The sequence below is a fragment of the Coregonus lavaretus genome (genome assembly GCF_964263955.1).
Source record: "Coregonus lavaretus genome assembly, chromosome: 7".
Lineage (NCBI taxonomy): Eukaryota > Metazoa > Chordata > Actinopteri > Salmoniformes > Salmonidae > Coregonus > Coregonus lavaretus.
The window spans coordinates 17,924,191-17,951,762 of record NC_139994.1 but is presented as its reverse complement, the minus strand read 5'-3'; the positions used below and the strand labels follow the sequence as shown (position 1 = coordinate 17,951,762).

The 27,572-nt window shown below is 43.8% G+C and overlaps 2 protein-coding genes and 1 long non-coding RNA gene across 4 annotated transcripts; 1 reads left to right on the top strand and 2 right to left on the bottom strand.

The window, feature by feature from the left end:
- Nucleotides 1-325: 325 nt before the first annotated feature.
- LOC311132844 (glucocorticoid modulatory element-binding protein 1-like) lies at nucleotides 326-8,146 on the bottom strand. Of its 2 annotated transcripts, none has more exons than XM_084166198.1 (10): nucleotides 8,094-8,146; nucleotides 5,207-5,363; nucleotides 4,959-5,005; nucleotides 4,759-4,877; nucleotides 4,324-4,427; nucleotides 3,922-4,070; nucleotides 3,440-3,580; nucleotides 2,887-3,024; nucleotides 2,468-2,605; nucleotides 326-2,181 (listed from the first exon to the last, which is right to left on the bottom strand). In XM_084166198.1, the coding sequence occupies exons 2-10, from the start codon at nucleotides 5,335-5,337 to the stop codon at nucleotides 1,172-1,174; spliced, it is 1,977 nt and encodes a 658-aa protein (XP_084022324.1). In that variant the 5' UTR covers nucleotides 5,338-5,363; nucleotides 8,094-8,146; the 3' UTR covers nucleotides 326-1,171. The 2 variants fall into 2 exon arrangements, with proteins under 2 accessions (XP_084022324.1, XP_084022323.1); XM_084166197.1 differs by lacking the exon at nucleotides 8,094-8,146 and adding an exon at nucleotides 5,766-5,897.
- Nucleotides 8,147-18,742: 10,596 nt separating this feature from the next.
- Nucleotides 18,743-20,468, bottom strand: LOC311133014 (ras-related protein Rab-39B-like; the record flags this gene model as incomplete). The annotated part of the gene is made up of 2 exons (XM_084166434.1): nucleotides 20,248-20,468; nucleotides 18,743-19,178 (listed from the first exon to the last, which is right to left on the bottom strand). Exons 1-2 carry the CDS (start codon nucleotides 20,460-20,462, stop codon nucleotides 18,743-18,745), a joined length of 651 nt encoding a protein of 216 aa, XP_084022560.1. The 5' UTR covers nucleotides 20,463-20,468.
- A 1,266-nt stretch (nucleotides 20,469-21,734) lies between these two features.
- On the top strand, nucleotides 21,735-24,876 carry LOC311133045. Its single transcript, XR_014613560.1, has 8 exons — nucleotides 21,735-21,779; nucleotides 22,442-22,510; nucleotides 22,781-22,840; nucleotides 23,060-23,128; nucleotides 23,341-23,398; nucleotides 23,711-23,789; nucleotides 23,971-24,052; nucleotides 24,260-24,876. It is a non-coding gene; the product is annotated as an uncharacterized lncRNA (long non-coding RNA).
- The last annotated feature ends 2,696 nt before the right edge of the window (nucleotides 24,877-27,572 follow it).

Here is a 27,572-nt window from a genome sequence, read left to right as displayed (position 1 = left end):
AAATAACACCAGAAAAAGTCGCTAGATTTGAGGGGTCTGAAAACTCGCTAAATATAGCGACAAAGTCGCTAAGTTAGCAACACTGATTGGAGGGGAACAATGAAATAACGCAGTGGAACTGGCTTTGAGGTCCAGAGTTGAGTTTGAGGGAAGCGGGTTCCAGGATAGAGTTTGCCTGGTGATGTTGGAGGGGGACTTTAAGAGGGTGTGTCCGATCCATGCATCTCCATCTTCTCCTTTGGATCTCCTCCACAGAACATGACTAGTGCGCTCCCAACCACCACACCACACCACCACCAATTGATTTGTCTTTTATTTTAATACTATTAAATCAGATTACAAAGTCATTATGGAAATACCCTCTGTTAACTCAAGGCTTGAAAAGTTAGCTACAGAACAGGTCATTACAGATTTAAGTTAACTTAAAATGTACCCTGCAACTTTGTTCACATTCATTGACCAAAATAATTGAATGGATTTATTAATTTCGGTCTCAGCACTGTACTTCTGTGTCTGTTATTATGAGTAAAAGAAACTGAGTAAGAACTTTTGTTATTTGTTCTAGGCAGCAGTTGGGTAACACTTTGCTTGAAGGGGGTGTACATAAGGCTGATGTTGAATAAATGTGTTATGAAGGTTGTTATGAATGATACTGCAACACTAATATAGGTACCATTACATTTGAGTCTTTTAGCAGACACTTACAGCAGCAATTAAATCAAATCAAATCAAATCAAATCAAATCAATTAAAGTGTATTTAGATGTCTTCTTCAAGTTGAAGTCATCCAAATGCGTTACAAAACAAACAATATAAGATAGTGTGCCTGGCTGTGTTGTAATTTTGTTTTAATAAAAACTAACGAAACAACAATGAAAATAAGGGACGCCTTGACCCAGCTCTAAGGACCACAGCTACTCTAAGAAGGCTAGGTCTTTGGCAGCTGTGTACACTCCACGAGTCTGCCTGCTCTTTTATGTTCTGTCCATGAGTCCATCCCTAGCCTGGTCCCAGATCTGTTTGTGCCATCTTGCCAGCTCCTACGATCATTGTCACAGCAAGTTGACAAGACAGCACAAACAGATCTGGGACCAGGCTAGTCCATACCTACTGTCTCATATGGCTCCAGAGGGAGGAGAGGGTATTGTCTCTGTCTGCAGAGCAGAGCTGGGTCATTTGTCCTTGTCCTCTTCCTGAGTCTCCTCCTCGATCACCATTATCCTTAGGCCTGAGATCTGCCCATTAGCATCCAGCTGTACTCCCTCTACCTGGCTCTGCTGCCCAGCCTCGAGCACCTCCCCCTGGGCATCCTCCGACTCCCCCTGCATCCCCATCGCCTCCCCTCCCTCCCCCTCCCCCTCAACCCCCTCCGAGACCATGGTCACCTCCATCCCACCATGGACCACTATGGCAGAGCCCTCCTCCCCAGCCTCGGCCTCTCCTTCTTGGGCCAGCTGTAGCTCCATCGCCGCCCCCATGGTCTGGTCATTGTTGCCCGGCGCGGGGTCGATCTCAATCACGGTGGTGTGTGCCTGGCTTTTGTCCTCCACCAATCCCTCCTGTACCATCCCCATCTCCTCCTGGTGGAGTACCACTGTCCCACCTTCCACAACCTGGCCCATGGGCTGCTCCACCATCATCTCCCCACCGTCGGTCACCCCTCCCTGGGTGAGTTGGACCAGCTCCATGGGACTCATCATGGTTCCTCCTAGCTGATTGGGGTCCTGGAAGGTGGTGCCCACCAGCGTCAGCCCCTGGGAAGGGTGCAGCGTCAGGGTCTCCGTCTTGCCATCAGCCCCCACCATGGTGGTGATATATCGGGTGAAGGTCTGAGCGCCGGCAGGCAGAGTGTGGAGGGTTACCGTGTTGTTCTGTTGACCCAGTGTGGCCATTGGGAGGCCTGACAGGCCGGACAGGGAGAAGGGCTGGCCCATGGAGGAGAATGAAATGGGGGAGAGGATAGTGAACTGCTGGGGCTGCAAGGTGGCTGTCTGGGGCTGGGAGAGGGAGGAGGTGAGGAGGGTGGTGGTGGAGGCTGGCCGCTGCAGACGTGGGCGTTTGGCCTTGGGCTTGGTGGGTTTGCCTCCTGGGGTGTGGCTGATGTTGTTGAGGGGCTGGGGGAGGCAGAGCTGAGCTCTGGCGTGCTGCTGTCGTCTCTGTTCCTCCAGCTGCAGCTCCAGGTCTGTGGAGATCAGGTCAGAGGTCAGAAATGACTCAGAGATGGTGCGCTACAGTAATCCACTGTATCAATTAGCAAGTGAATAGTTTTTGTTTGAGGCAATATCCAATTCAGGTCTATCTTTGCTATTGAATGTAGACTTTAATTACATTTTTGGTTTCCCAACCATTGACATTAAATGATATGACTAAAATTGAAATTATCCAAAACATCATAGGAATACTTTACTAGGCTACATATCTCAATCTCCCTTCCTCTGCCTGAAGTTACTGAATTGATCATTACTCACTGGTCAGTGTGCTAAGGACCTGCTCCTCTCCAGGGTCAGTCTGTTCTCTCCTTACGTTCAGGATGTGTTTGACCGAGTCCAGCAGGCCGAACACCTGGGCCAGGTTACTCAACACTGCCACCTCTACCAGACAGGAATCTGAGATCCATCAGTGGGCAATCAATCACATGGTCAGTAACAACACATCCATCAGTCAATCAATTAATCAAAGACATTAAATGTGTTTCAACAAGACATATGTAGCTTATTTTTTGGTTGCCCCACAAAAGACCCATAATCTAGTCTTTACATTACTCCTCATTATATTTCATCCCCAGACTTGATCAACAGAAATCAACATTGCACCTGTGTGGCACCATGCATATACCCTTAGAAATGACCTGTACCCTATCCCCTGTGTCCTAGGTGCCAGTACCCACCTGCGTCCTGCATGGCAGCCTGCTCGCTGCGTAGCTGCACTCCTCTCAGCATCTCCAGCAGCTCTGTCCTGATGTTGTCCACCACCTCCCCCATTAGGCCCACGTCAGCTATGCCTTTCCAGAAGTTCAACGTCTCCTCTGGGGGAACATAAAGGACACAGCAGAGTTCAAAGTTCAAATTCAAAGTAGGGTATATGCCATTTGAGTCACAGTTAATGATACGAGTGTGAGAGAGGTGAGAAAGAATTCATCCAGTCGCATGCCAAGCAGACCTAAAGTCAAATATGTGTCACATACTTTCAAATACTTGAGATGTGGTTGGTTTAGCTTGACCGGCATGCAGGGTCGGTGGAGTTTGCACTTTGGGGATTATTCCATTGGTTTCATTTTACCGGGCGATCTAAATCAATCGCACCCAACAGCAAGTATTTGACCCAGGTATGAAGCTAAGATTAATACAAGACTAATGCCCAGACAACTATTTGACTTCAGAGTTGAGAGTGTAAATCCAGTATATAGTCACGAACGGGAGCTGTTTGGGTGAAGAACTCACCTGATATCTCACTGGTTTCCTTCTTCTCTGTCGTCTCCATTGCTACGGCCCCTGAACTCCACTCCACTGTTCCGGTCAGAACCTCTGACCTCTCCTCTGTTGTCATGGCAACCTGGCCACCATTACCAATCACCACCTGGGCTACATGTTCAACAGGGGGAGAGACATGGTTAGCTACACTACTTACAATATTCAATACACAACAAAAAACGGATGGTTCCGGTCCTGGATGCTTATTGACTGATAACGTATTCCAAACGTGTGTGTGTGTGTGATATATATATATATATATCTATCCCAATGAAAATGTACAGTTCATTGACATGCCTTAAAATTTCACAAATTCAAAAGGAGATAAATGGGAGAAAATAGGATTAAAAGGTTCTTTACCGAAAATAACTGCCAGACAAACTTTTAAATTGTTTTGCCACAGACAATCTGAGATCTTTACAGCCCTCAGGAAGGGGCGTGTCTGGTCTCACCTTGTGAGGAGGTGGATGTGGTGAGGCCACTGCCGTCTGGGGGGAAGCGTGTGTTGTTGATCAGCAGGTCAAACTTGGTGCTACGACACGTGTTGGTGCACAGAGTGCTGTGTTCATAGAAGTCTAGCTGCCCCGAGTCCATCATCTTCCTGAAGGAGAGAGATGATTAGATAAAGGATGAGAGTGAGGAAAGAGAGCTTGGGTTGATTTTCCCTTCAGACCTGGGATCCTAACTTGCAACCCTCCAGTTTCTGGCCCACCTCTCTAACTTCCTGACTACCTCTTATGCCTAAGAGATAGGCATTTTGCCTATCTAATGATCTCAGATCTCTCCACAAGTGCATAGGGGGTAGGGGCTAGAGGCTAGGGGTTGATTTGGGACCGGTCAACTCTACTCCTCACCTGAGCATGACCCCGCCCATCCGGATAGCTCTCTTCCAGTCCTTCAGTGTAGCCTTCCCAGACATGTGGACAAACTGCTTGGGACTGATCAGCTGGTCTTCATACTGTATGGGGCAGACATAATAGGTAGAGAGTGTAGAAAGGAACCATCTGTTCACTGGGATTACAAAACAGATACCTATATCACCTTATCATAAAGGAGACAGCAAAGAAACAACTGGCCAATGAGAAACTTTCAACTGATGTCTAAGGCATTGTTGAGGCAAACGGTATGTGACATTCTCACAATCTCTTCTGCTGACATTGTACAAACAGGAGTAAAACTCTTCATAAGTATACCAAAGCTGGCAGTCTGAGCTGTTCCTTCTCTGCACACTAGCATTTGAAAAGCTTTATGATTTCTGTCGAAAATACAATTACCATGACAATACTAACCTTGACACATTTGACGTTTATTCCAGGACAGACAAACTTCTTGACCAGCAGCACAGCTTTACACTCTCCACATGTGATGGGATAGCCCAACTCCACGTCCTCCCCGTCAACTGTGGTTTCTTCTCAAGGAACACACACACGTGCACGTTTTATGATATGCTTTGTTTGTGTGTGACTGTGTGTGTGTGTGTGTTACTTACCTGGGTGTGCCTCAACAGCTGTGTCTGCCTCTCCCGACTCATCCATACTGCAACGGAAAGTGAATCACAAAACAAATGAAAACTAAGCAGGGTCTGCCTGCCACAAGACTGTTAACTCACTAACCTAAAGCCTAGGCAATTAGCTTAGGGACCCATCATGCGAGTGTGGTTCACCGAACCAACTCTGTTACACTAGTCTTGTCCTCTTTTCCCCTATCAGGCCCAAGTAAACATCAGTGTGTACCTACCCTGTTGTGATTTGTTGTAGCTGGAGGATGACCTGTGTCTTGCTATCGTTGTCATCACCATCCTCTTCCTCAGTAGCCTTCATCACCATCAGGTCCCCCATGGAGACTGTCGTCACCTCGGTTTGTGCCATCCTGACTCCTCTCCCAGTGTAGCTTACTGAAGGCCCCAGATAGGAAAGAAGAGTACAATGGTGACAAATACAGTTGAAGTCGGAAGTTTACATACACTTAAGTTGGAGTCATTAAAACTCGTTTTTTCAACCGCTCCACAAATTTCTTGTTAACAAACTATAGTTTTGGCAAGTCGGTTAGGACATCTACTTTGTGCATGACACAAGTAATTTTTCCAACAATTGTTTACAGACAGATTATTTCACTTATAATTCACTGTATCACAATTCCTGTGGGTCAGAGGTTTACATACACTAAGTTGACTGTGCCTTTAAACAGCTTGGAAAATTCCAGAAAATGATGTCATGGCTTTAGAAGCTTCTGATAGGCTAATTGACATCATTTGAGTCAATTGGAGGTGTACCTGTGGATGTATTTAAAGGCCTACCTTCAAACTCAGTGCCTCTTTGCTTGACATCATGGAAAAATCAAAAGAAATAAGCCAAGACCTCAGAAAAAAATGTGTAGTCTGGTTCATCCTTGGGAGCAATTTCCAAACGCCTGAAGGTACCACGTTCATCTGTACAAACAATAGTACGCAAATATAAACACCATGGGATCACGCAGCCGTCATACTGCTCAGGAAGGAGACGCGTTCTGTCTCCTAGAGATGAACGTACTTTGGTGCGAAAAGTGCAAATCAATCCCAGAACAACAGCAAAGGACCTTGTGAAGATGCTGGAGGAAACAGGTACAAAAGTATCTATATCCACAGTAAAACGAGTCATATATCGACATAACCTGAAAGGCCACTCAGCAAGGAAGAAGCCACTGCTCCCAAACCACCATAAAAATGACAGACTACGGTTTGCAATTGCACATGGGGACAAAGATCGTACTTTTTGGAGAAATGTCCTCTGGTCTGATGAAACAAAAATAGAACTGTTTGGCCATAATGACCATCGTTATGTTTGGAGGAAAAAGGGGGTTGCTTGCAAGCCGAAGAACACCATCCCAACCGTGAAGCACGGGGGTGGCAGCATCATGCTGTGGGGGTGCTTTGCTGCAGGAGGGACTGGTGCACTTCACAAAATAGATGGCATCATGAAGAAGGCAAATGATGTGGATATATTGAAGCAACAGATCAAGACATCAGTCAGGAAGTTAAAGCTTGGTCGCAAATGGGTCTTCCAAATGGACAATGACCCCAAGCATACTTCCAAAGTTGTGCCAAAATGGCTTAAGGACAACAAAGTCAAGGTATTGGAGTGGCCATCACAAACCCCTGACCTCAATCCTATAGAAAATGTGTGGGCAGAACTGAAAAAGCATGTGTGAGCAAGGAGGCCTACAAACCTGACTCAGTTACACCAGCTCTGTCAGGAGGGAGGAATGGGCCAAAATTCACCCAACTTATTGTGGGAAGCTTGTGGAAGGCTACCCGAAACATTTGACCCAAGTTAAACAATTTAAAGGCAATGCTACCAAATACTAATTGAGTGCATGTAAACTTCTGACCCACTGGGAATGTGATGAAAGAAATAAAAGCTGAAATAAATCATTCTCTACCATTATTCTGACATTTAACATTCTTAAAATAAAGTGGTGATCCTAACTGACCTAAGACAGGGCATTTTTACTAGGATTAAATGTCAGGAATTGTGAAAAACTGAGTTTAAATGTATTTGGCTAAGGTGTATGTAAACTTCCGACTTCAACTGTAGGCTAGATTAGAAGAATGTGAGTGTGATAAAGACTACACACATACAGGAGGACAGACAGGACAAGGCAGAATCTGGATAAGATGGTTTTAGGGAAGACCATGCCCATAAACAGATTCAGTTCAGTTGCCTCTCAGTTTGTATGGTTTCAGCTCATTTTAACCTCCAGGGGTATTCAGTTATTATGTCATAGTTATTAGAAAGGGGGGCATTGCATAGGGCTCATTGAAAGCCACATGGTTACTAGCTAACTATCTTTCCTACGTGGTCCCTACAAATTTAAAAGGTGAGGAGAAAAACTGACTGAAAACTTGCTATGCATAACTTTTAACTAGTAGTTAGCTATTGTTACACCTGATCTCCTGACTGTAACTACTGCTAGTGCACTGCCCATACCCACAGAAACGTTGCGTTAGCTAACTAACTAACTATCGTTACTAGTTTAAAAAATATATGTACAGCAAGTTTGCACTCAGTTGTTCTCCACGCAACGTTTCTGTGGGTATGGGCAGTGCACTAGTTACAGTCAGGAGATCAGGTGGAACATAGCTAACTAGCTGCTAAAGCGCCATTTGCCCGAATAGCCTACGCCACTGATGTGTATATGAACGGCCTACACCCATGCAGTGTACTGGTGTGGCTATCTTTGCTAGCAAGGTAGCGGCTTGTAGCTAGCAAGATGGCTAAGCTAGCTAAAGTAATGGACTTTGGGCAGCGGTTTGGAGCTCATGTAACCTGGGGCTGGGCTGTTACTAGCCACCTTGAGATTTACAGCGTGGCGGCGGTTACGTACCGCTTGTTTCAACGATAACGTGCGTCCGTTCTACTTTTTCTTTTCTCCGCTCCCCCTCAAAATTACGTCCCTGTGCGGCAGCACGTACACCAAACAACAACGCCGCGACGGCGTTGACCCGCCATTCGGAGAGAGCGGGGTGTTACCCCTTTAAAATGCCGAAATCTACGTAGAGATAGACATTATCTCGCATATAAATTAGTTAGCCTTTATGAGCCGAATAAACCTAACAGCACAAAGCCATCGTTTAGATTTTCCTTACCGTTTTTACGAAGTCAAACACATCCCTACAAGCTGCTGGGCATGCGCACTTCGTGCAGTTACACTTCCTGAGATATAGCGCGGCTCGCCAGTCATGCATGCTACATCCCCCAAAATAGGTCAAAAATAAACACAAGCCTGTTGACAATAAATCGCTGTTAAATGTTTTATGACAGCAATCATCACTTATTTCACAGTATTATGACATTTGGATTATGACCTGCTTTTGCAACTGCACATTTTTTGTCGACCAGTTGCACAGATCTGTGTTAGTATGGGCGTCGCAATATAAAGAAACAATACATATTATGTTTACGGTTCGTTTTTTTTGTACAAATATTTGGGGCGCAAAGATTGACGATCATTCGCAGCCCCGGTCAGTAAAAATTATGCTTCCGAAATCTCTTGATATCGATTCCGCAAGAAGAGTGGTGAATCCCCACCCTTCCTGTGCTAAACATAGCAGAAGCCCTTTTTAGTAAGTTAGGGCTAGATTTTACAATCTGATCATTGGACATAGGGACTTCAGTCAGGGTAGGGAAGAACATTTAATTTATTTTACCAAACATATTCTGTTTGTGATTTCCAGTTAGATTAAGTATTTAAATCATATTTTAGTTGACAAAACAACGAATAATATTGATGAATCAAATAGAATTAAATGCATTTAGCTGTAATTTTTCCTTACGCAAAGCATCATGGGATAGATAGGTTGAACAGTTTACATTCTGATTGGTCCCCACGATAGCTCATCGGCTTGTAAATTTGTTCCAAATAGACCCCTTACCCCATTGCATCTCATTCCTCCTGAAGTGTGTACTCGTTCACTACTCCCTGCAAATTAAAGAATAGCGGTTCCAGATACCATTACTTTACTTTCAAATCAATGAAGGGAACAAGTGCACACTTCAGGAGAAGTTAGAGATGATTGGGAAGTAACACTAGGGTAATGGCTAGAAGGGATCCAGCATTTGTCAAATTAACTTCAAAAGTTGCTTTTTGTGGCTTTTAGCTAACCCTAACCCTTTTCCTAAACTTAACCTAATTCTCATAACCTGCTACGCTAATTATCCAAACCTGCTGCGTAAATTCAGCTAACAATCGGACCTTTATGAAATAATAATGGATGGCCCTCCCTTCAGAAAAATATATGTTTACCACGCCCTTCCTAAACCCTTGAAAAAAAAAAAAAAAGTGACCCTCCCCTGTACCCAAAATAATAATTAAAACATAAAGTGGATAGCAGAGGACATTTCTACTGTTTATCCTCACTCATAGGACTGACCAGAGCCTTAGAAATGCAGTTTTTTGTAAGGATTACATGACAAAGCAGCCAGAAGGTTGTGGATTCGCAGATCACCACCGACAAGGGTAGGGGTGAAAATAACCCCATTATAATAAGAGCACTGCATGAATCTATCATCTTACTTGAGGTCTGAGAAAAAAAATGCCTTTTATAAACGCAATTCATGCAATTCTACGTCATTTTACATGACTGGCGACATGCAGAATATTTTTTTTATACCACAACAGAGCTTGACAACGAATGAGCGCATGTTGTGATTTCTATACAGGCTATTGTTAAAAAAAGAGGATAGTCCTTTGTTTGGAACAGTGCTAAAGTTGTCTATTAACTGTAAAAATGTAGTGCAACCGAACGAGTTACAACTGAAGTATCAGATCGTCAAATAATTCGAGAAAAATGCAATTGTTATTTAACACAGCAGCCGCATATCATCAGGTCGGCCTATATGCACTTGTAACTTTTTTTCATTTAGGAAACTGTCATGATATTGTTGTTAAAAATAGATTTGTGTTGACTGTGATTATGGCATGGGAATATAAGAGCATCTGCTAGGCTAAATTAACAAACTACGCATGCATAGTTTACCGCATGATCCTCAAACCAAAGACTGCCAAACTCGTGTTTCTGAAAGTTCATTCAAATGCACTGTATAATGACTGTTTAGCTTAATAAGGATTTTTTTCATTTTATACAGCCTAAATGCGAAATGTATAGGCATATTGTTGAAATGCTGTTGTTGATGTGTTTTTGAAATGCTGAGCGCTCCTGCCAGCCTGTATCATGTCACAAATGTGTCACAATTTGTTTCTTAAATAGCAGGCTATAGCCTTGAAATAATAATAATATAGCCTAAATAATTAATTTTCGTTCCTTCTTAGGCTACCTGGCTTGCTCCTGACTGACTTAGAGTTCGTATGTTGTTTAATAGCCTGTTGAAATGTTGAACCTCAATTGATAGTGACAGAATCACACATTACTTCTCAAGCAAAGTACTTTTTGTGTCTCCTCGGCTATAGAAGGTTGTAGTGCAGCCTTTGAATGTCATAGAGACTAAATAAATCCCATATGCATTGGAGTCACATCTTTCCCCTGCATTTTACAGCTTGTTTCTAGCATAAAGCATTGCAGACTAAAGCGTCATTATAGATTGCTTTATATAATCAGGTTCATTTCATTTTTTCCCCAAATCTTAACCTAACAAGGGGTAGGCCTATGCTTTTAGCCATCTTCTTTCAGAAAAGCCACAGTACTCTCACACCCTCACATACCCTCTTAATTCGAGCCCTGGTTTTAACTTAACACACCAAGCTCTTCATTGACACTGAGATATTTAAGGTGTGCATGGTGATGGAAGGAGTTGGCTGACAAAATCTATGGATAGTAGACTATAATTTAATCTGTCAAACAGGTAGGCCTACCTCTTATTTCTTGAATAGGAATAAATAGAGTCCAACACCTCTTGTTGTAGGTAGCCTAATGTCAAATTAAAATGAAGACTGTTTAAATGAATTAGGCCTTCTGGAATTAGCCTACTTTCAGCAGCCATGTGCTGTCCTTCTTTGCGGCTGCCACTTTATAGTAATGTAAATTATATAAAAATGGCTTATTGTGAGGTCAATAAACCTGATAAATAGCTTTGTTATGGGCATTTTTTAAATGTATTATTCAAATCAATTATAGCAGTAGCAAGCTTACCTCCGGTCCTCTTTCTCATTTTTGCGCTCTCCCTCTCAAACTGAACAGGACATCAGTAGGCCTAGTCCGCATACACAGATATTACATTTTTTAACATATAAAAACATATTTTCTGAAGAAGCCTTTGACTCGCCTACTGAAGTGCCACTGTACACAGCACATCCATTGGTTAGGCAGCACGAAAGGGTTAACATCAGCAAGAGCAGAGCAGGTCAGGGCTCATGATTGGGTTAGCCTATCCATTGCAGTGTATAATGCAGTGTAGCCTAGTTTTATATACACCATTTATTTAAAATGGATTAAAATGAGATTTTTTTGTCACTGGCCTAAACACAATACAACAATGTCAAAGTGGAATTATGTTTTTAGAAATGTTTAGAAATGTAATTAAAAATGAAAATCTTAAATGTCTTGAGTCAATAATATTCAACCCCTTTGTTATGGCAAGCCTAAATAAGTTCAGGAGTAAATATGTGCTTAACAAGTCACATAATAAGTTGCATAGTATCACTCTGTGTTCAATAATTGTGTTTAACATGATTTTTGAATGACTAACTCATCTCTGTACCCCCCACATACAATTATCTGTAAGATCCCTCAGTCGAGCAGTGAATTTCAAACACAGATCCAACCACAAAGACCAGGGAGGTTTTCCAATGTCTCACAAAGAAGGTCACCGATTGGTAGATGTGAAAAAAATTAAATAAATAAAAGGCAGACATTGAATATCGCTTTGAACATGGTGAAGTTATTAACCTTTGGATGGTGTATCAATACACCCAGTCACTACAAAGATACAGGCGTCCTTCCTAACTCAGTTGCCAGAGAGGAAAGAAACCACTCAGGTATTTCACCATGAGGCCAATGGTGACTTTAAAACAGTTACAGAGTTTAATGGCTGTGATAGGAGAAAACTGAGGATGGATCAACAACATTCTAGTTACTCCACAATACTAACCTAGCGGAGGGCCTCCTAATATGAGTCGTCCCAGCGAGCCAGCCCCCCAGCCTACCCTGCAGTCCGCCCAGGACAGCGATGCCCGACTGTCCCTCCTGGACAAGTATCCAAATTCTGAGAGGTCCAAAGTTGCCATGTTCATTTCCCTGCTGCCCGGGCGGGCGTTGGAGTAGGCTATGGCCGTCTGGGAGAGAGGAGAGGAAGAGCTGGGTTCCTACGAGAGGTTCATGGCTCTGTTCAGGGCGGTCATCGACCATCCACCGGAGGGCAGAGAGGGAGGTGAGCGACTACTCCAACTCCGGCAGGGTGCCCAGACTACTGCGGAGTACGCCCTCACCTTGCCGACCGTGGCAGCCTCCAGCGGATGGAATGAGCCGGAGCTCCGCATCTATTCCGAAGAGGACTGCGCGAGGAGGTCCAGACAGAGTTGGTGTGCCGGGACGACAACCTTTCCTTGGACGCGCTCATCGTGATGGCCATCCGTCTGGACAAACATATTCGGGAGCACCAGCGCCCCCCTCGCCTCTTGCCCTCCTCCTTTGGCCATTCTGAGGCAGAGCTTGAACCCATGGAGGTAGGGGCCACACAACTCCCCGTGGCAGAGCAGCGTTGCCGGAGACAGCTGAGGCTCTGTTCCTATTGCGGCCAGGAGGGGAACCAGCTTCAGCGGTGTCCAGTGCGTTCCAATCCGGGGTCCACGGAGGCAGAAGGGCGGCCCCGTGATCATCTGTCTCCCGGGGTAGGCATGAGTATTCCATCATTATCACTTTCCGCCAAATGGTTCCTGGTTTCCATTTCACTGGATGGCTGTCCTTCATGTGTTGTCGCTACAGCCCTAAGGGACTCCGGTGGCGTGGGGAATTTCATCGACCAGACCCTCGCCTCCTCCCTGAACATCACCTCGTACCCGCTCTCCTCTTCCGGTCCAAGCCCTGGATAATCGACCATTGGGATCCAGTACAATCACGCAAATCACAGCACCACTCACCCTCACCGTGGGACCCATGCACCAAGAAAGCCTTCCCTTCCTCATCATCACCGTCCCCCAAGACACCCCTCCGCCTCCCCTGGACATCGATGGGACCCCCACCTATGCCTTCAGGTCCCTCCTGGACTCCCAATGTCGTGGGGGTTGGCTCCAGTACCTGGTGGACTGGGAGGGGTACATCCTGGAGCCCAACATCGTCCGGGATTTCCATCTCCCCCATCCGGACCAGCCCGCTCCTCACCCTTGGGGGCCGTCCTCTGGCCGGCGTTGTTCTGCGGCTGGAGCCACTCGTCGGGGGGATGCCCTCCGGTGGATGATCGAAGACTCCTCTGAACAGAGCCATGAACCTCCCATAGGAACCCAGCTCCTCCTCTCCTCTCTCCCAGACGGCCGTAGCCCATTCCAACGGCCGCCCGGTCAACAGGGAAATAACCGTGGCAACCTTGGACCTCTCTGTGGTGGGGGCTCCCGTTTGATGAGAAAAATAGAGGGAGCACTGGAGGAGGAAGCCACCGCATTTGGATGGAGTCCCATCATATTTGTCTGGAAGGGACAAACGGACATCGCTGACCTGGGCAGACTGCTGAATGGGCTGGGGTGCTGGCTTGCTGGGTCGACTCATGGTAGATGATCCTCCGCTCGTTGGGGGTGACGCCCCTTGGGGAAGATCTAGATGTTGAAGAACGCGGAGGACCTCATCCATCACCGTCCCCAGTTGCGCCAGCTGATCGTGGTGTTGGCGAAGTAGGTCTCCCTGTTCGCCGACCATCTGGGAGATGTCTCGGTTGGCTGCTGCTTCCATTCTGTGAGGCAATATTCTGTAACGTAGACGCAGGGAGTCAGGAAGCAAGTGCAGTTAGTGAGTTTAATGACGAAGAACATTGAATGATACAAAACAAGAAAAGCATCTAAACATGGAAACATAAACAATTTTGCCTGGTGGGTGATAACAATGGAGTGCTATATAAAGGGGAAGTAATCAGGGAGGTGATGAAGTCCAGGTGTGCCTAATGAGGCGCAGGTGTGCGTAATGAAGGTTGCCAGGTGTGCGTAACGATGGGTTGCCAGGTCCTGTGGTTAGTAGACCGGCGACGTCGAGCGCTGGAGAGGGGGAGCGGGAGTGGATGTGACAGCATGACCCTTGCCCATTTTCCTCCGGGTAACAATTGTGTACATTTCGACCCCTCCCTTACAAAATGTACCTTCACTGTCACTTTCATTAAAGAATGAACTTTTAAAAGATCTGATCATATAAATGCATTAAGTCTTTCTTTCATTTAACATAACATTTATTTAATCTTTCACCACATATCAAATAATCACAAATGTTGACTGCTTACAAAGCCAGAGTGATTTGCACGGTCATTTCAATGAATTTGCACATTTAGCGTGTGTGTATCTGCATTTCTTCCCTCCAGATGATTCGTTAAGAACCACAGATGTTTCTACCATAAGTATATATATGGTTTCTACAGGTAAGCTTGGACAGGAGCGGAGGGTGAAAGCAATATCAGTGAACAGCTTCATTTCCACAAGTGATATTAATCCGTTATTGATGTTATTGATTAGTTATTGATCAGTTATGCCAACTAACAGTTGTGATTTTCAACAGAGGCTTATGAAAATGAAAGCACACCAATATTATTTCCATACAGAGTTGTATGTTTATTAGTTGAAGTTCAGTATTTTATTTGCACTGTGATTCAGCTAAGTGGGTCTGGTATGCAGTTCTTTTTTTAACAAAAGAGGGCACCATAACCCTGGCATGGAGATGGTCAATCAATATGGCACCATGGACATAATATTGTTTATTGATTGAATACCCTTTAACAGTAGAGTACCTTATACAGAACATTTAGAATATAAAATAAATAACAGTTATTTCGTCAAGCTGTAATCTGTGATCGGACTCAGTCAGAGGCAAAATAGAAGCATCAACTATGCTGCTGTGCTGCTATGTCTAGTTGTTGGCTTGCCAAAAAAACTAATTTGCAAGTAAAATACGTTAGTGATTTGTGATATGTTGTTGTACTATCAAGGACCTGTTGGATAGTACAGATTTAATTAGATTGTTTTGTCGATTGGTATTCAGATTACAGTATTATGATATTATTATCATCACAAAGAAAATGGCCACTTATAATTTATAATCAACTGAACACTTTCTAAAGCATCAATTATTTAGAATTTTTCTGCTCTAAAATCGAAACTTTTCTAGTTCTACTGGCAACGTGTCAAGATCCAAGAACCAAGCTCAAACTCTTCTTTCAAGTCCTTTAGCCTGAATAGGCTGTTGAATATAGCTGGTGCTCCATCTCAGTGACATGGGCCTTTCTCTAGATACACATTGTTCATAGACCATCATTGGCATCATCATCACCACAGCTTCCTAATTCCTGTTTTCTTCATATCTGATGTAACAATACAGCCAACAAGAATCCTTATGAAAGTCAGTGCTCAGGAATAGGTTGCATTCACTGACAAGCAGCTGTATTACAGCACATATTATCATTATTGTAAGCCTAAACAATACAACTGTACAAAATAAACCCTGTTATAAATGACACAGGAAGCTGAAAAAAGGAAGCAGTACATACTGTAAGGAACATGGTTTGACTCTAACTCCCTTTGTGGCTTAGAATGGAAATATTTGCTGCTTTTCAAAAGGAGTTGAATTGCGATGACCAAACAGACAGCGGCCTACATTATCATACCTCTGAAACCATGTCTGAAAAAGATAATTCTCAATTTCTATACATTCCCAGGCAAGACTGTTTTAGTTCATTTAAAGGGCATGTCTCCCCTCCCTAGGCCTCGGTATTGCTTTATCTTTGTGGATGTGTCCTTTCTTACCGTAACAAGAACATGGATCAATACAGACATCTGATTGTCATATGTACTGGTTAGCCAACTGATTTAACTTTGAAAGAAATTAGACATGTTGTAATGGGGTTATGACCTGTGATAACAGAGGTTTAATAAGTCTGTGAATGGTTAGTAGAGCTGAAAAACTGACCACGACATAACTATAAACAGGGTTAACATTGATGAGTGTGGGAACAACAGGAACAACTAAACTATGTTTGCATCAGACTTTGTAAAGTAAGAGGCAAAACATAAGTACGGTATGTAGACAAACACATATTTTTTTCAATAAATTGTATGCTGAGGCTTTGTAGGTTGTTTACCAGTATGTATGTAAAGGCTCCCAAAAGATTAGTTAGTTAGACATTCCTTTCAACAAGTCAAGTCACATGACCATGATACAGGCCATATGCTGCTGGACCTTGCCCAATGACCACTGGAACACAAAACCAACATAGAACCCAATATCCCATAAAGTCACAGTTGCTGAATGCACAATGTCTCTCCTGTCATCTACAGTGTGTGCAGGGTGTGGTGCTGGTGAGAGGTGGACAAGGTAAGCTGAGGGGAAGGAGGATGGGAGGGAGGAGGGACCAGGCAAAGTGAGCTGTTATCTAGACCCTGAGCCATGGTAACACCAGTCTACAGCCAAGTCTCAGTCTCAGGGCAACTGTTATCTGCACTGGGGTTTGCAGTATGGAGATAGTAGTCTAGGGAAACTAGAGAGTTATCTTCCTGTGCCTATCTGCAGGCAGAAAGGGCCTATAGGCACAGCAAGGCAAGATTCTGGCTGTCTTGATATTGGAACCATTCTGATGGAGCATGGAGGCCATTAGGGCCGAAATGTCATGTTCTCAACCAGATAATGTAATAACACAGCATTTCCAAAACGCGGTCCTCGGGACCCCAAGGAGTACACGTTTTGTTTTTTTACCCTAGCACTACACAGCTGATTCAAAGAATCTACTAATCATCAAGTGGCTACCATTAAAAGGGTTTGTGGCTTCAGCAATGTTCTACAAATGATGTAAAACAAATTAAAATAGAAAACATTACTCATCTGCTCTGAAGTAGGAAGTCCACAACATGAAGCAACATTAACTTGATTTGGCTTATGTGCAATTACATAGATAAGTAGTCTACAGGACCATATTAGCAGGGGAGGGGTGGTGGTGGTGACACATATAGAGTACAGTTTATTCTCCTTGCCTATTATCAATGAACTTTTAACACCAGAGCTAACCATGCCCAGTGGTTTAAAATACTTAAGTAAAAATACTTTAAAGTACTACTTAAGTCGTTTTTTGGGGTATCTGTACTTTACTTTACTATTTATATTTTTGACTACTTTTACTTTACTACATTCCTAAAGAAAATAATGTACTTTTTACTCCATACATTTTCCCTGACACCCAAAAGTACATTTTGAATGCTTAGCAGGACAGGAAAATGGTCCAATTCACACACTTCTCAAGAGAACATCCCTGGTCATCCCTACTGCCTCTGATCTGGAGGACTCACTAAACACACATTCTTTGTTTGTCAATGATGTCTGCATGCTGTAGTGTGCCATCTGGTTTGCTTAATATAAGCAATTTGAAATTATGAATACTTTTACTTTTACTTTTGATACTTAAGTATATTTTTGCAATTACATTTACTTTTGATACTTAAGTATATTTAAAACAAAATACTTTTAGACTTTTACTCAAGCAGTATTTTACTGGGTGACCTTCACTTTTACTTGAGTCATGTTCTATGAAGATATCTTTACTTGTACTCAAGTATGACAATTGGGTACTTTTTCTACCACTGACCATACCAGACATGATGTACAGTCTCAGGGGACTGCAGGCAGCGCAACGGCACACACACATACACACACACACGCAAACACACACACGCAAACACACACACACACACTTAGCCAGACAGACGTCAACCCACAACAACGTAATGGGAGTGATGCCAGACCGCAATAATGCATAGTCCACCAGCAAAGACCTTGCCTGCTTAAGAATCCAATAACTCCTGCGGCAGCAAAGGGCATCCAGGAAGGAATAGGATGCTGCCAGGAAGGAATAGGATACGTACTGGAATACCCCAAGGCCTGATCGCTGTCATACAGGTGTCTCTGGCTGCGTTTACACAGGCAGCCCAAATGTGATCTTTTGCCAAATTATTGGCAAAAGGCCTTTTCTCAATGGTCAAAATAACAATAATTGTGCAAAACATCAGAATTGGGCTGCCTGTGTAAACGCAGCCTCTGTGCCTGCCTTACCTAACTGGGCCCAAAGCTACCCAGGTGATGCTAAACTGTGTAGGCTTAGCATGTACATGTATGATGCTTGTCCACTGCAAGGATTTACACCAGTGTTCGTAGAGAAGCTTTAGTCACATCAAGATGTGTACTACAGGATGTGTATCATGTACTCCCATCAGAAAACAGCCCCATCCTGACCTCTGTAGGAACTAATACAGAGGGGAAAGGCAGGCTAGCTACGCTAAGCATATGGTGACATGTGGACGCGTGACGATGATGTCACAGGACAAGGGCCTCACTTTAGACCGTGGCTTAGTTTCAATGGGAAACTGACTAAACTGTGAGATGATGTGAGATACTTGTGGAGATAAGAGAGGGGGAACAACAGTGGAGACATGCGTCGTATTTATTAGGGAACACGTTCTAAAACGTTTCGCAACGGAAAAGATAAATTAGTGTTTCTTATTGGACAATTCCAGGTAGTCCCTCTCTGTTCCAATCCATTTTCTTCCGTTTGGTGCCTAATGAACATGACCATTGATGAGGTCAGGGGTCAGGGATCGAGGGTCAGTCTCTCAGCAGTTGCAGCTCTTCTCCCTCGGCTCCACCTCAATGTCCTCTTCGCCCGGGTACAGGACCCTGGTGGTGAGACCGCTCTTCACCCCATCCCATCCGTCCCTCGTGGTGATCTCCCCCATCTTCATCAGCTCATAGATGTCCCTGCTGAGCAGCTCGAAGGTCCGGTCCACGTTGCTGTTGCACTTAGCCGACGTCTCCACATAGCGGATTCCCATCTCCGCCGCCAGCTGCTCAGCCTCGTCCCGCGTCACCTTCCGGTCCTTGTTTAGGTCGCTTTTGTGGCCAATCAGGATGTAGACCATGTGGTGCGGCAGGATGTGCTCGCTCACTTCCTTGTGCCACTCCCTCACGTGGTCGAAGGTCTTGTGATTGGTCAGGTCGAACACGAGGAGCCCGCCCACTGAGTTACGGTAGTAGGAAGTGGTGATGGACCTGGAAGATGGAGAGTACGAGATGTTACAATTCAGCTCTGATCCATAGTGAAATGTGAATTTAAACAATGCTGACTTGAATCTCATTGTAACCCTGAACCAAAACAGCATAACAATATCCGCGATTCCTTGCAGGTCCAGGGAAAAACATCCCTTGTGGCTTACAAACTAAGGAATGATAACTAACAGTACAGACCTGTAGAGACAGTTCTTTCATGCCACTGAGAATCTCTTGTAGGTGTTTACTGTGAACCTCCTATTGGAAAACAGTCTTTCTTCCATAATATTCTGTCAGAGACATCCAGGTTCAGCTTCAAGAGGAAAGGGAGATCTGAGAGCAGAGTCTACAAACACAGTTCTAATGCTCTTAGAGGAACTGTATCTGAGACTACATCAGTGGAGAATGAAATATGTTGTTTACATCTTTTTTTCAACTACAAGCTATACTGGCTCCTGGATGGATACTGTATTTGCCTAGGCATTGCAGACTAGGCTACATACAGACACATTACTACATGTATGTAACAGAGAGAGACATGCCTCGCTGATTCACAGGCCATCTCATCAGCAACAAACCACACTTGCAGAATAACCGGATTTGACTGTCATTCATCCAAAGACAGGCATCAAAACCTTCTTATCATTGTATTAAAAAGGGATATTTCATTAGTGTATTACAGAAAACGATATCAAGGCGAGGTTGTTGCCCATCATCAGTGAATGAATGCAACTGATGATGCGCCACAATTTGCTGACTGTTTTTATGATGGAGACTGGAGTAACGGCCTCCGTTATTACAGTCGTAGGGTGAAAAATGACTGACGATGACTGACCTCCTTTCTCTGTGGGTTATGACTAGAGATAATGAAAACGATTATTTTCCTCCACTGTTATTCGCCAAAATGGTAAACCGACCACAATAGATTGTGTGAGGGCTGAGGCGTTTTAGTTATTTGATCCATATAGGCTAATTTATACTGATGGAAATAATTAATTAGTTGATCTTGTCAACAGATTATTGATAACAGATATAGATAGGCCTAGTATAACATTTATTGTCCGCATCTCACCTAAATCGTTCCTGTCCAGCCGTGTCCCACAGTTGAAGCTTGATTTTAATCCCTGGCTCGATGTCTAGCGAACGGGCATAAAAATCAACACCGACCGTTGGATCCGCTACATCGCTGTAAATTCCATCTGTAAACCGCTTCAACAAAGATGATTTCCCTACGGTCGAGTCTCCTAGCAAAATTATCCTGAACTGATATTGCCACAAAATATCCATGGCATGGCTAGAGAGAGACCCACAATGGTGGCGGTTCCGAAACAAAGCAGCGCAGCACGTATGTTTACAAAGCCAGTGACTGCTGCTGCCTTCTGGTCAGACAGAGATGAGAGTGCCAGCGAGCAAAGAGCGCTGCAGTCATGTGATAGGCTACCAATGCACGGGATTTATTATAGGGCCTATTGCTTCAGAACACCACCATAAAAGAAAACAACGTCACTTAATGTTATGACAATTCTATTGCCTTATGTATCCAACTCTCAAATTGGTGTGTAATGCCATGGAGCCCATGACTGGTCCATCTATAAATTGCTTTTTGACTTGACATGGCCATGACGGCATAGCATGAGTTGTAGGCTAAACCATTTCCTGCGCTGTACACGAATTGTGATATGCATTACATGATACCCTCTTGCATTTGTTGTATATGTCCGCTCGAAAGGCAATTAATTCCTGGCTTTTCAATGAAACAGTGGTCGCGGCAGTTATGGAACTGTCCATGGTGCTGAAATGTTGAAATGTTGTTTTTGGCGTTGGCACATCAGTTTGTTGTGTTGTTGACTTTGCTCAGTTGAAATCTAGTTCTCACTTAGGCTTGCCTTACAGCATTGATTAAAGCAACCACTTTCAACGCTATTCGCCTACCAAAAAATGATACACCTAGATTGCATAGATGGCCTACAGACCTACATATCTATTTGCAAATCCTTGAAAAAGAGACGGAAGTGTAATTTCCCATTGTTGCCAACTCTGTGTCATCATATAGGCATAGAACGTCTAGCCTAAATACTAGTGTGTGGCCTTTATCCCACTGACCTAAAATAATACAATCAACCTCAAGTGCCTTAATCCAAAGATCACAAGTGTTGGCACTGCAGGCAATACATGTTGCTCAAGTAGGCCTACATTCACCCTACAATAAAACTATATCGTCTTGGTCAGAACTGCATTGGCCAGGCGCAATAAGTTAGCAATAGCTTCAAGTGAAAATGTTTTTGTTTGCCTCTCTTCAAACTTCACATTTCTGGTTGGATGTTTTATTTTTTACCCCGTCTATTTTCGTTGTATTATTTGTTCATTATTTGCTTAAACTTTTTATCAGTAGCCAATGTATGCATTAGCTATCTAATTTATGCCACATTAAATAGCATTGATATCTATGTTGATAGCGGTCTATGGTTGATTGGGAACCTCATATCCCGTCATACATTTCGTCCATGTGACATATGTGGACCAATCGCCAGGTTGTCCCATACTATATAAAGCAACAGACGGCGCGTTTTCATTCTCTTCAATTCAAGCTAAAGAAGTGCGATGGTAAGTCACACTCGAACGAATTACCACTCGGCGTCTCCGTTTATATTTAAGTGAAAGCTTTTTTACTTATTTGCTAATATCACATGTTTTCAGAAAAGCGCGTAGCTACGTGAATGTTAGAATAGGGCTTCTGGTATTTTGCTACTGTTAACGTTACCTAGCTAGGCTAACTAGTTAACTTCCGGCGGGACCTGCATATTCTTGTGACTTAGTTGATTATATAGCTAGCTGGCTAATTTGGCAACTAAGTATTTGTCAAGCTAATGTTAATCGTAAAGTTATGTGCAATTTCAAGCTAATGTTTACCTACTCTAACTAGATGCGTCTTCTTGCTAGCTACGCTGGCCTGTGATTTCCACGTGGGCAGTATTGCACGCGGCCCTTAAAGATGCCGATTCATTCCACTTTTCCGGCTGACTCTGTCAAAGCCAAAAACATTTGACCGACTGCCGCTGTTAAGTTCTTGTAACTTATCAGCAACAATTTGGGAAAGCATATTGACCTTTTGTTATAGTTAGCTAGTAAGTTAACTATGGCAAACCATGCCAAACATTCAGCTAGCTAGATGGCTATAACGTTCCATTTTTGTACAGTGTAAGCCTACACTGCTGGCTAAGGGTAGCCCTACTGAGCATACCTAACGTGATGCCCTCTGATTCTAGGAAAGACTTCAACAGGCATACGATTAACCCTGCCCAACCCGATAGCGCTGAATTGATACTGCAGCACAGGTGAGCACTATCACAGAACTGGAATCTCGGTTCAACCATCCTATAAACCCAGGCCCCTATCGAAGCCGTTTCTGCTCTCTTGTAGCAGACACGGTCAACAGGATGCCAAAAACATTACTTTCACCGACGGTCGCTGTGCAGTTCGACAGTAACTGACACCGCAACATTAAGGGGAAGGACATTCCATGTACACCTGTATCTATAAAAAGTTGCTCGTGACTGATTTAAGTTGAGACTCCTAATTGAATTGCTTCCCTATGCTCGCTACAGGTCAATGGCATCATCTGAGCAGACCATAGACAGTGGATGAACAAACGGGTTATGCAGAAGGTACATATGTTCTCAGAATGAATTCCAGATGTTTCAAACCACATTCAGGCTGTGATGATACACTTGCCCTCACTTAGAGGAGTGCCTCGATGCTGAGAACTTAGTACTCGTCTGAGCCAAGATTTAGCGTAGACTAAACTCAAATTAATGTAAATGATTTAGGGTTGACTAACGCATACTTTTTTTTACCTGGTCCTAATTTTCTAACGCTCTCTACAGGATTAAAATGAACGTCTGAAGAGGCTTCACAAACTGGGATGAGAATGAACCAGTGGAAATTGATGGGAGGTAATTCAGATGCAGACTTTCTAAATGTCCCTTTGTCATTTTGGCTGTGATGACACACTTGCCCTCACTTAGAGGAGTACCTCGATGATGAGAACTTATAGTACTCGTCTGAGCCAAGGTATTGCATTGGAGGTCATTGATGTAATATGGGGTTGACTATGCAGAAAATGTGTAGCTTTTTACCTGACTAATTTTCTCGACGCTCTCTACAGGCTTAGAACCTCGGAACAGACCAGTGATTTTGAGAATTAACCACTGGACATTCTAACGGTAATTCAAAATGTTCCCCTTTCATTATGGCTGGTAAGCCCCTTTTTTTTTGTTCCAGTGTTGTCTGGTCTCCATGGCAGCATGCTATCCTAAGGACCCGGGCTTTGTCTGTAGCCTCTGGTTCTCCAAGTGCATGCCAGAGAAATGGGGAGTCTTTGACTGTCCTGGCCTCTCCTTGCCTGTGGTAGTCACTCTACTGTCCTACATATTTAGTTGTATCTTTGAACTGTAGTTGCCTAGATAGCAGAATTTACATTAGTAAACTTGTGGTGCACTGATGAATTTCATGTCTGACTGGGTCTCTCTCTGCAGGGATGGCGGTACAGGTATGCCTCAACACTGCATTGAAATGTCCCAATCCAGGTTCACTGATGGGAATGGCCGTCCGTAGGTACATACTGAATATTGTAGATTTCTAGGAGTGCTTGTGATGGATATTCTTTGGAAGGCCTGGTGTTTTGGTCAATGATACTGTTCTATTTGACCGTTGGCTGAAACATGTGGATATGGGACTTTGATCAAAGCCAATCCCTAATGTTATATGTATCAAGATGCTAAACTTTGATTTGCAGGTCTTACAACTGGCTCTCTGGGTGACGCGACTGGTGCTGAAATTCCACTCATGTTGATATGGCTGTATTCCAGGGCTTTAAGGTACGTCAAATTGATGCTTTGTCTCTTGTGCTGATCACTTACTCATCTTTTCAGGCCCTGGTGTGTTCTGATCAATGATTGATACCTTTTAAAAATGTGACTGTTGGATGAAACATGCGGATATGGGACTGAGATCAGAATGTCAACCTTTAAAGTGTGTATGATACACATTCTCAGCCACTAAAACCAGACTCTTTTCATTCTCAGGTCTTGGTACACCAACCAGTCTGTAAGGAAGGTGCATGAGGCCCCCATTCTGTACACCAAGGTGATTCTCTGGCCAGTCACTTATTGCCTTTCGGTTGCATTAGGAGTCCTGTTCACAGGGATGTATGTAGGTTGACCAACTGTCTTGAATTGTGCGGGACTGTCTCATCCCACAACCAACATGTTCTGCATTTTGTCAACAAATATAACGCTACTAATTTACAAACATTTCAGTCCTCTGTCATTCCAACTTGTCTTTTGCATTAGTCGTGCTTGTGGTACTGGTAACACTTTCAATTGTCATTAGGTCTTAGGCCGTCATTGTAAATAACTTGTTCTTAACTGATTTGCCTAGTTAAATACAATTTGGTAAGAGATCTGATAATCTGGAATGTTATTTACAAAAGACTAGCTGTAGACAAATGTCATCAAATCCTAGTATGGATCCTACAATGTGATTTGATGACATTGGTCTACAGCTAGTCTTATAAATTAGGCTGAAAGATGTATGGTAACTTTGTCAAACTTGTGGTGAGTTTTTGGCCTGCTAAAACTGGGCGACTGGGTTTGTCAACCTGAGCACGCACAAATAAAGATCACACGTATTAAAGTCTGGAGTTGATACTTTATTTGAATAGTTTTAGGAGTTGTGAATTCAGCCCATTTCGGAGTAGGTCAAGTCAAAGGCTTTTCAGTGAATTGTGGTCTTTGAAAGCTCACAGCTTGTTTCTGCTCTCCCAACTATAACAAATCTTGATAAAGCGATACAGACCAAATTGAAGTGTTATGACCTTTATGGTCTTGTGATTGGGTGGTTCTGGGACAGGCAACTCACAATACTTCGGTCCTGATGTATTGTGATTTGATGTTCTAAACATTTCTTGTCATGTTTTCTGCTGCGGGACAAGGGCCATGAATGAGTTTTGATCAGTCATGGAAATACAGCTGTGGACACATTGGCACCCTTGCACTTCTTCCTAATACACAATTTCTTCCTGAAATTAAATATTTTCATATCCACATGTCATGTTTTGCTAGTCAAATTGATGTTGACCAATTTAAATGTTAGTGTATTCCAGACCAATATTGGCACCTTCTAGAAGTAGGTAGAAATAATTAGATTACAAGCAGGTGATTCTTTTACTTTGGATTTGAACTCACCTCTCAAATGTTATTGCGGGTGTTATTGTTCCTCGCTTCAACAGTGCAGTATCTTACAAATAACCTGTGAGTTGCAGGTGCCTGCAATATAAAAACCACATTCAACCAGTGAATAGAGAAAAGGACTCATTCTAGTGTGCTGCAAAGAACCAGAATTATCTGAAGAGGTCAGACAAGATTGTAGCTACACGTCCACCTCCAGAGGCCTTGATGTTATCAAGCAGTTTAAGACCATGCCACTGGCCACAACAGAGGCCTTGATGGAAGATCGCAGCGTTCAAATCTGTCGCCAACTCAATGAAACTGGGTTATGGTAGGAGACCCAGGAAAACCCCACTGCTGAGAAACAAAGGCTGACTGCAATTTGCCTAAATCCTTCTGGGAGAATGTCCTTTGAACAGAGTAGAACTTCATGGTGTAATTCACCATCTCTAGGTTTACAGAAAACAAAATGAAGCCTTCAAAGAAAATAACACCTTCCCTACACTCAAATGTGGATGTTTTGGGGTTGGTGCCTTGAATGTGTGCAGGGCATCATGAAATCAGGAGAATATCAAGGCATTATGGAAACGTCAGACCCAGTGTCAGAAAGCTGGGTCTCTGTCGAAGGTCTTCCAGCAGGACAATGACCCCAAACACTTGGTCCAAGACAAAACGCTGGACTGTTCTGAATTGGCCAGCTATGAATCCAGATGTGGAGCGATCTGAAAACAGCAGTTGGGAGAAGACACATTTCAAATCTGCCAGTACAGAGGTGCAGTAAGCTCATCGATGGCTATAGAAAGCACTTGATTGCAGTTACTTTGACCAAAGGCTGTGCTACCAAATATGAAGTCTAGGGTGTCAATTTTGTCAATGGATATACTAAGTTCTGAATAAAAGGTTGTAATTAACAGTGAAATAAAGAATTGTGGAGACCAAATACTTTGGTCAATTTCAACTTACACTGCTCAAAAAAATAAAGGGAACACTTAAACAACACAATGTAACTCCAAGTCAATCACACTTCTGTGAAATCAAACTGTCCACTTAGGAAGCAACACTGATTGACAAATTTCACATGCTGTTGTGCAAATGGAATAGACAACAGGTGGAAATTATAGGCAATTAGCAAGACACCCCCAATAAAGAAGTGGTTCTGCATGTGGTGACCACAGACCACTTCTCAGTTCCTATGCTTCCTGGCTGATGTTTTGGTCACTTTTGAATGCTGGCGGTGCTTTCACTCTAGTGGTAGCATGAGACGGAGTCTACAACCCACACAAGTGGCTCAGGTAGTGCAGCTCATCCAGGATGGCACATCAATGCGAGCTGTGGCAAGAATGTTTGCTGTGTCTGTCAGCGTAGTGTCCAGAGCATGGAGGCGCTGGTAGAGCACGGCGCTTGTAACGCCAAGGTAGTGGGTTCGATCCCCGGGACCACCAATACACAAAAATGTATGCACGCATGACTAAGTCGCTTTGGATAAAAGCGTCTGCTAAATGGAATATTATATTATTATATATTATTATATTATAGGAGACAGGCCAGTACATCAGGAGACGTGGAGAAGGCCGTAGGAGGGCAACAACCCAGCAGCAGGACCGCTACCTCCGCCTTTGTGCAAGGAGGAGCACTGCCAGAGCCCTGCAAAATGACCTCCAGCAGGCCACAATTGTGCATGTGTCTGCTCAAACGGTCAGAAACAGACTCCATGAGGGTGGTATGAGGGCCCGACGTCCACAGGTGGGGGTTGTGCTTACAGTCCAACACCGTGCAGGACGTTTGGCATTTGCCAGAGAACACCAAGATTGGCAAATTCGCCACTGGCGCCCTGTGCTCTTCACAGATGAAAGCAGGTTCACACTGAGCACGTGACAGAGTCTGGAGACGCCGTGGAGAACGTTCTGCTGCCTGCAACATCCTCCAGCATGAGCGGTTTGGCGGTGGGTCAGTCATGGTGTGGGGTGGAATTTTTTTTAAACGTTTTTTTTTTTCTCTCCATGTGCTCGCCAGAGGTAGCCTGACTGCCATTAGGTACCGAGATGAGATCCTCAGACCCCTTGTGAGACCATATGCTGGTGCATTGATGCTATGGACTGGCCCGCCCGTTCCCCAGACCTGAATCCAATTGAGCACATCTGGGACATCATGTCTCGCTCCATCCACCAAC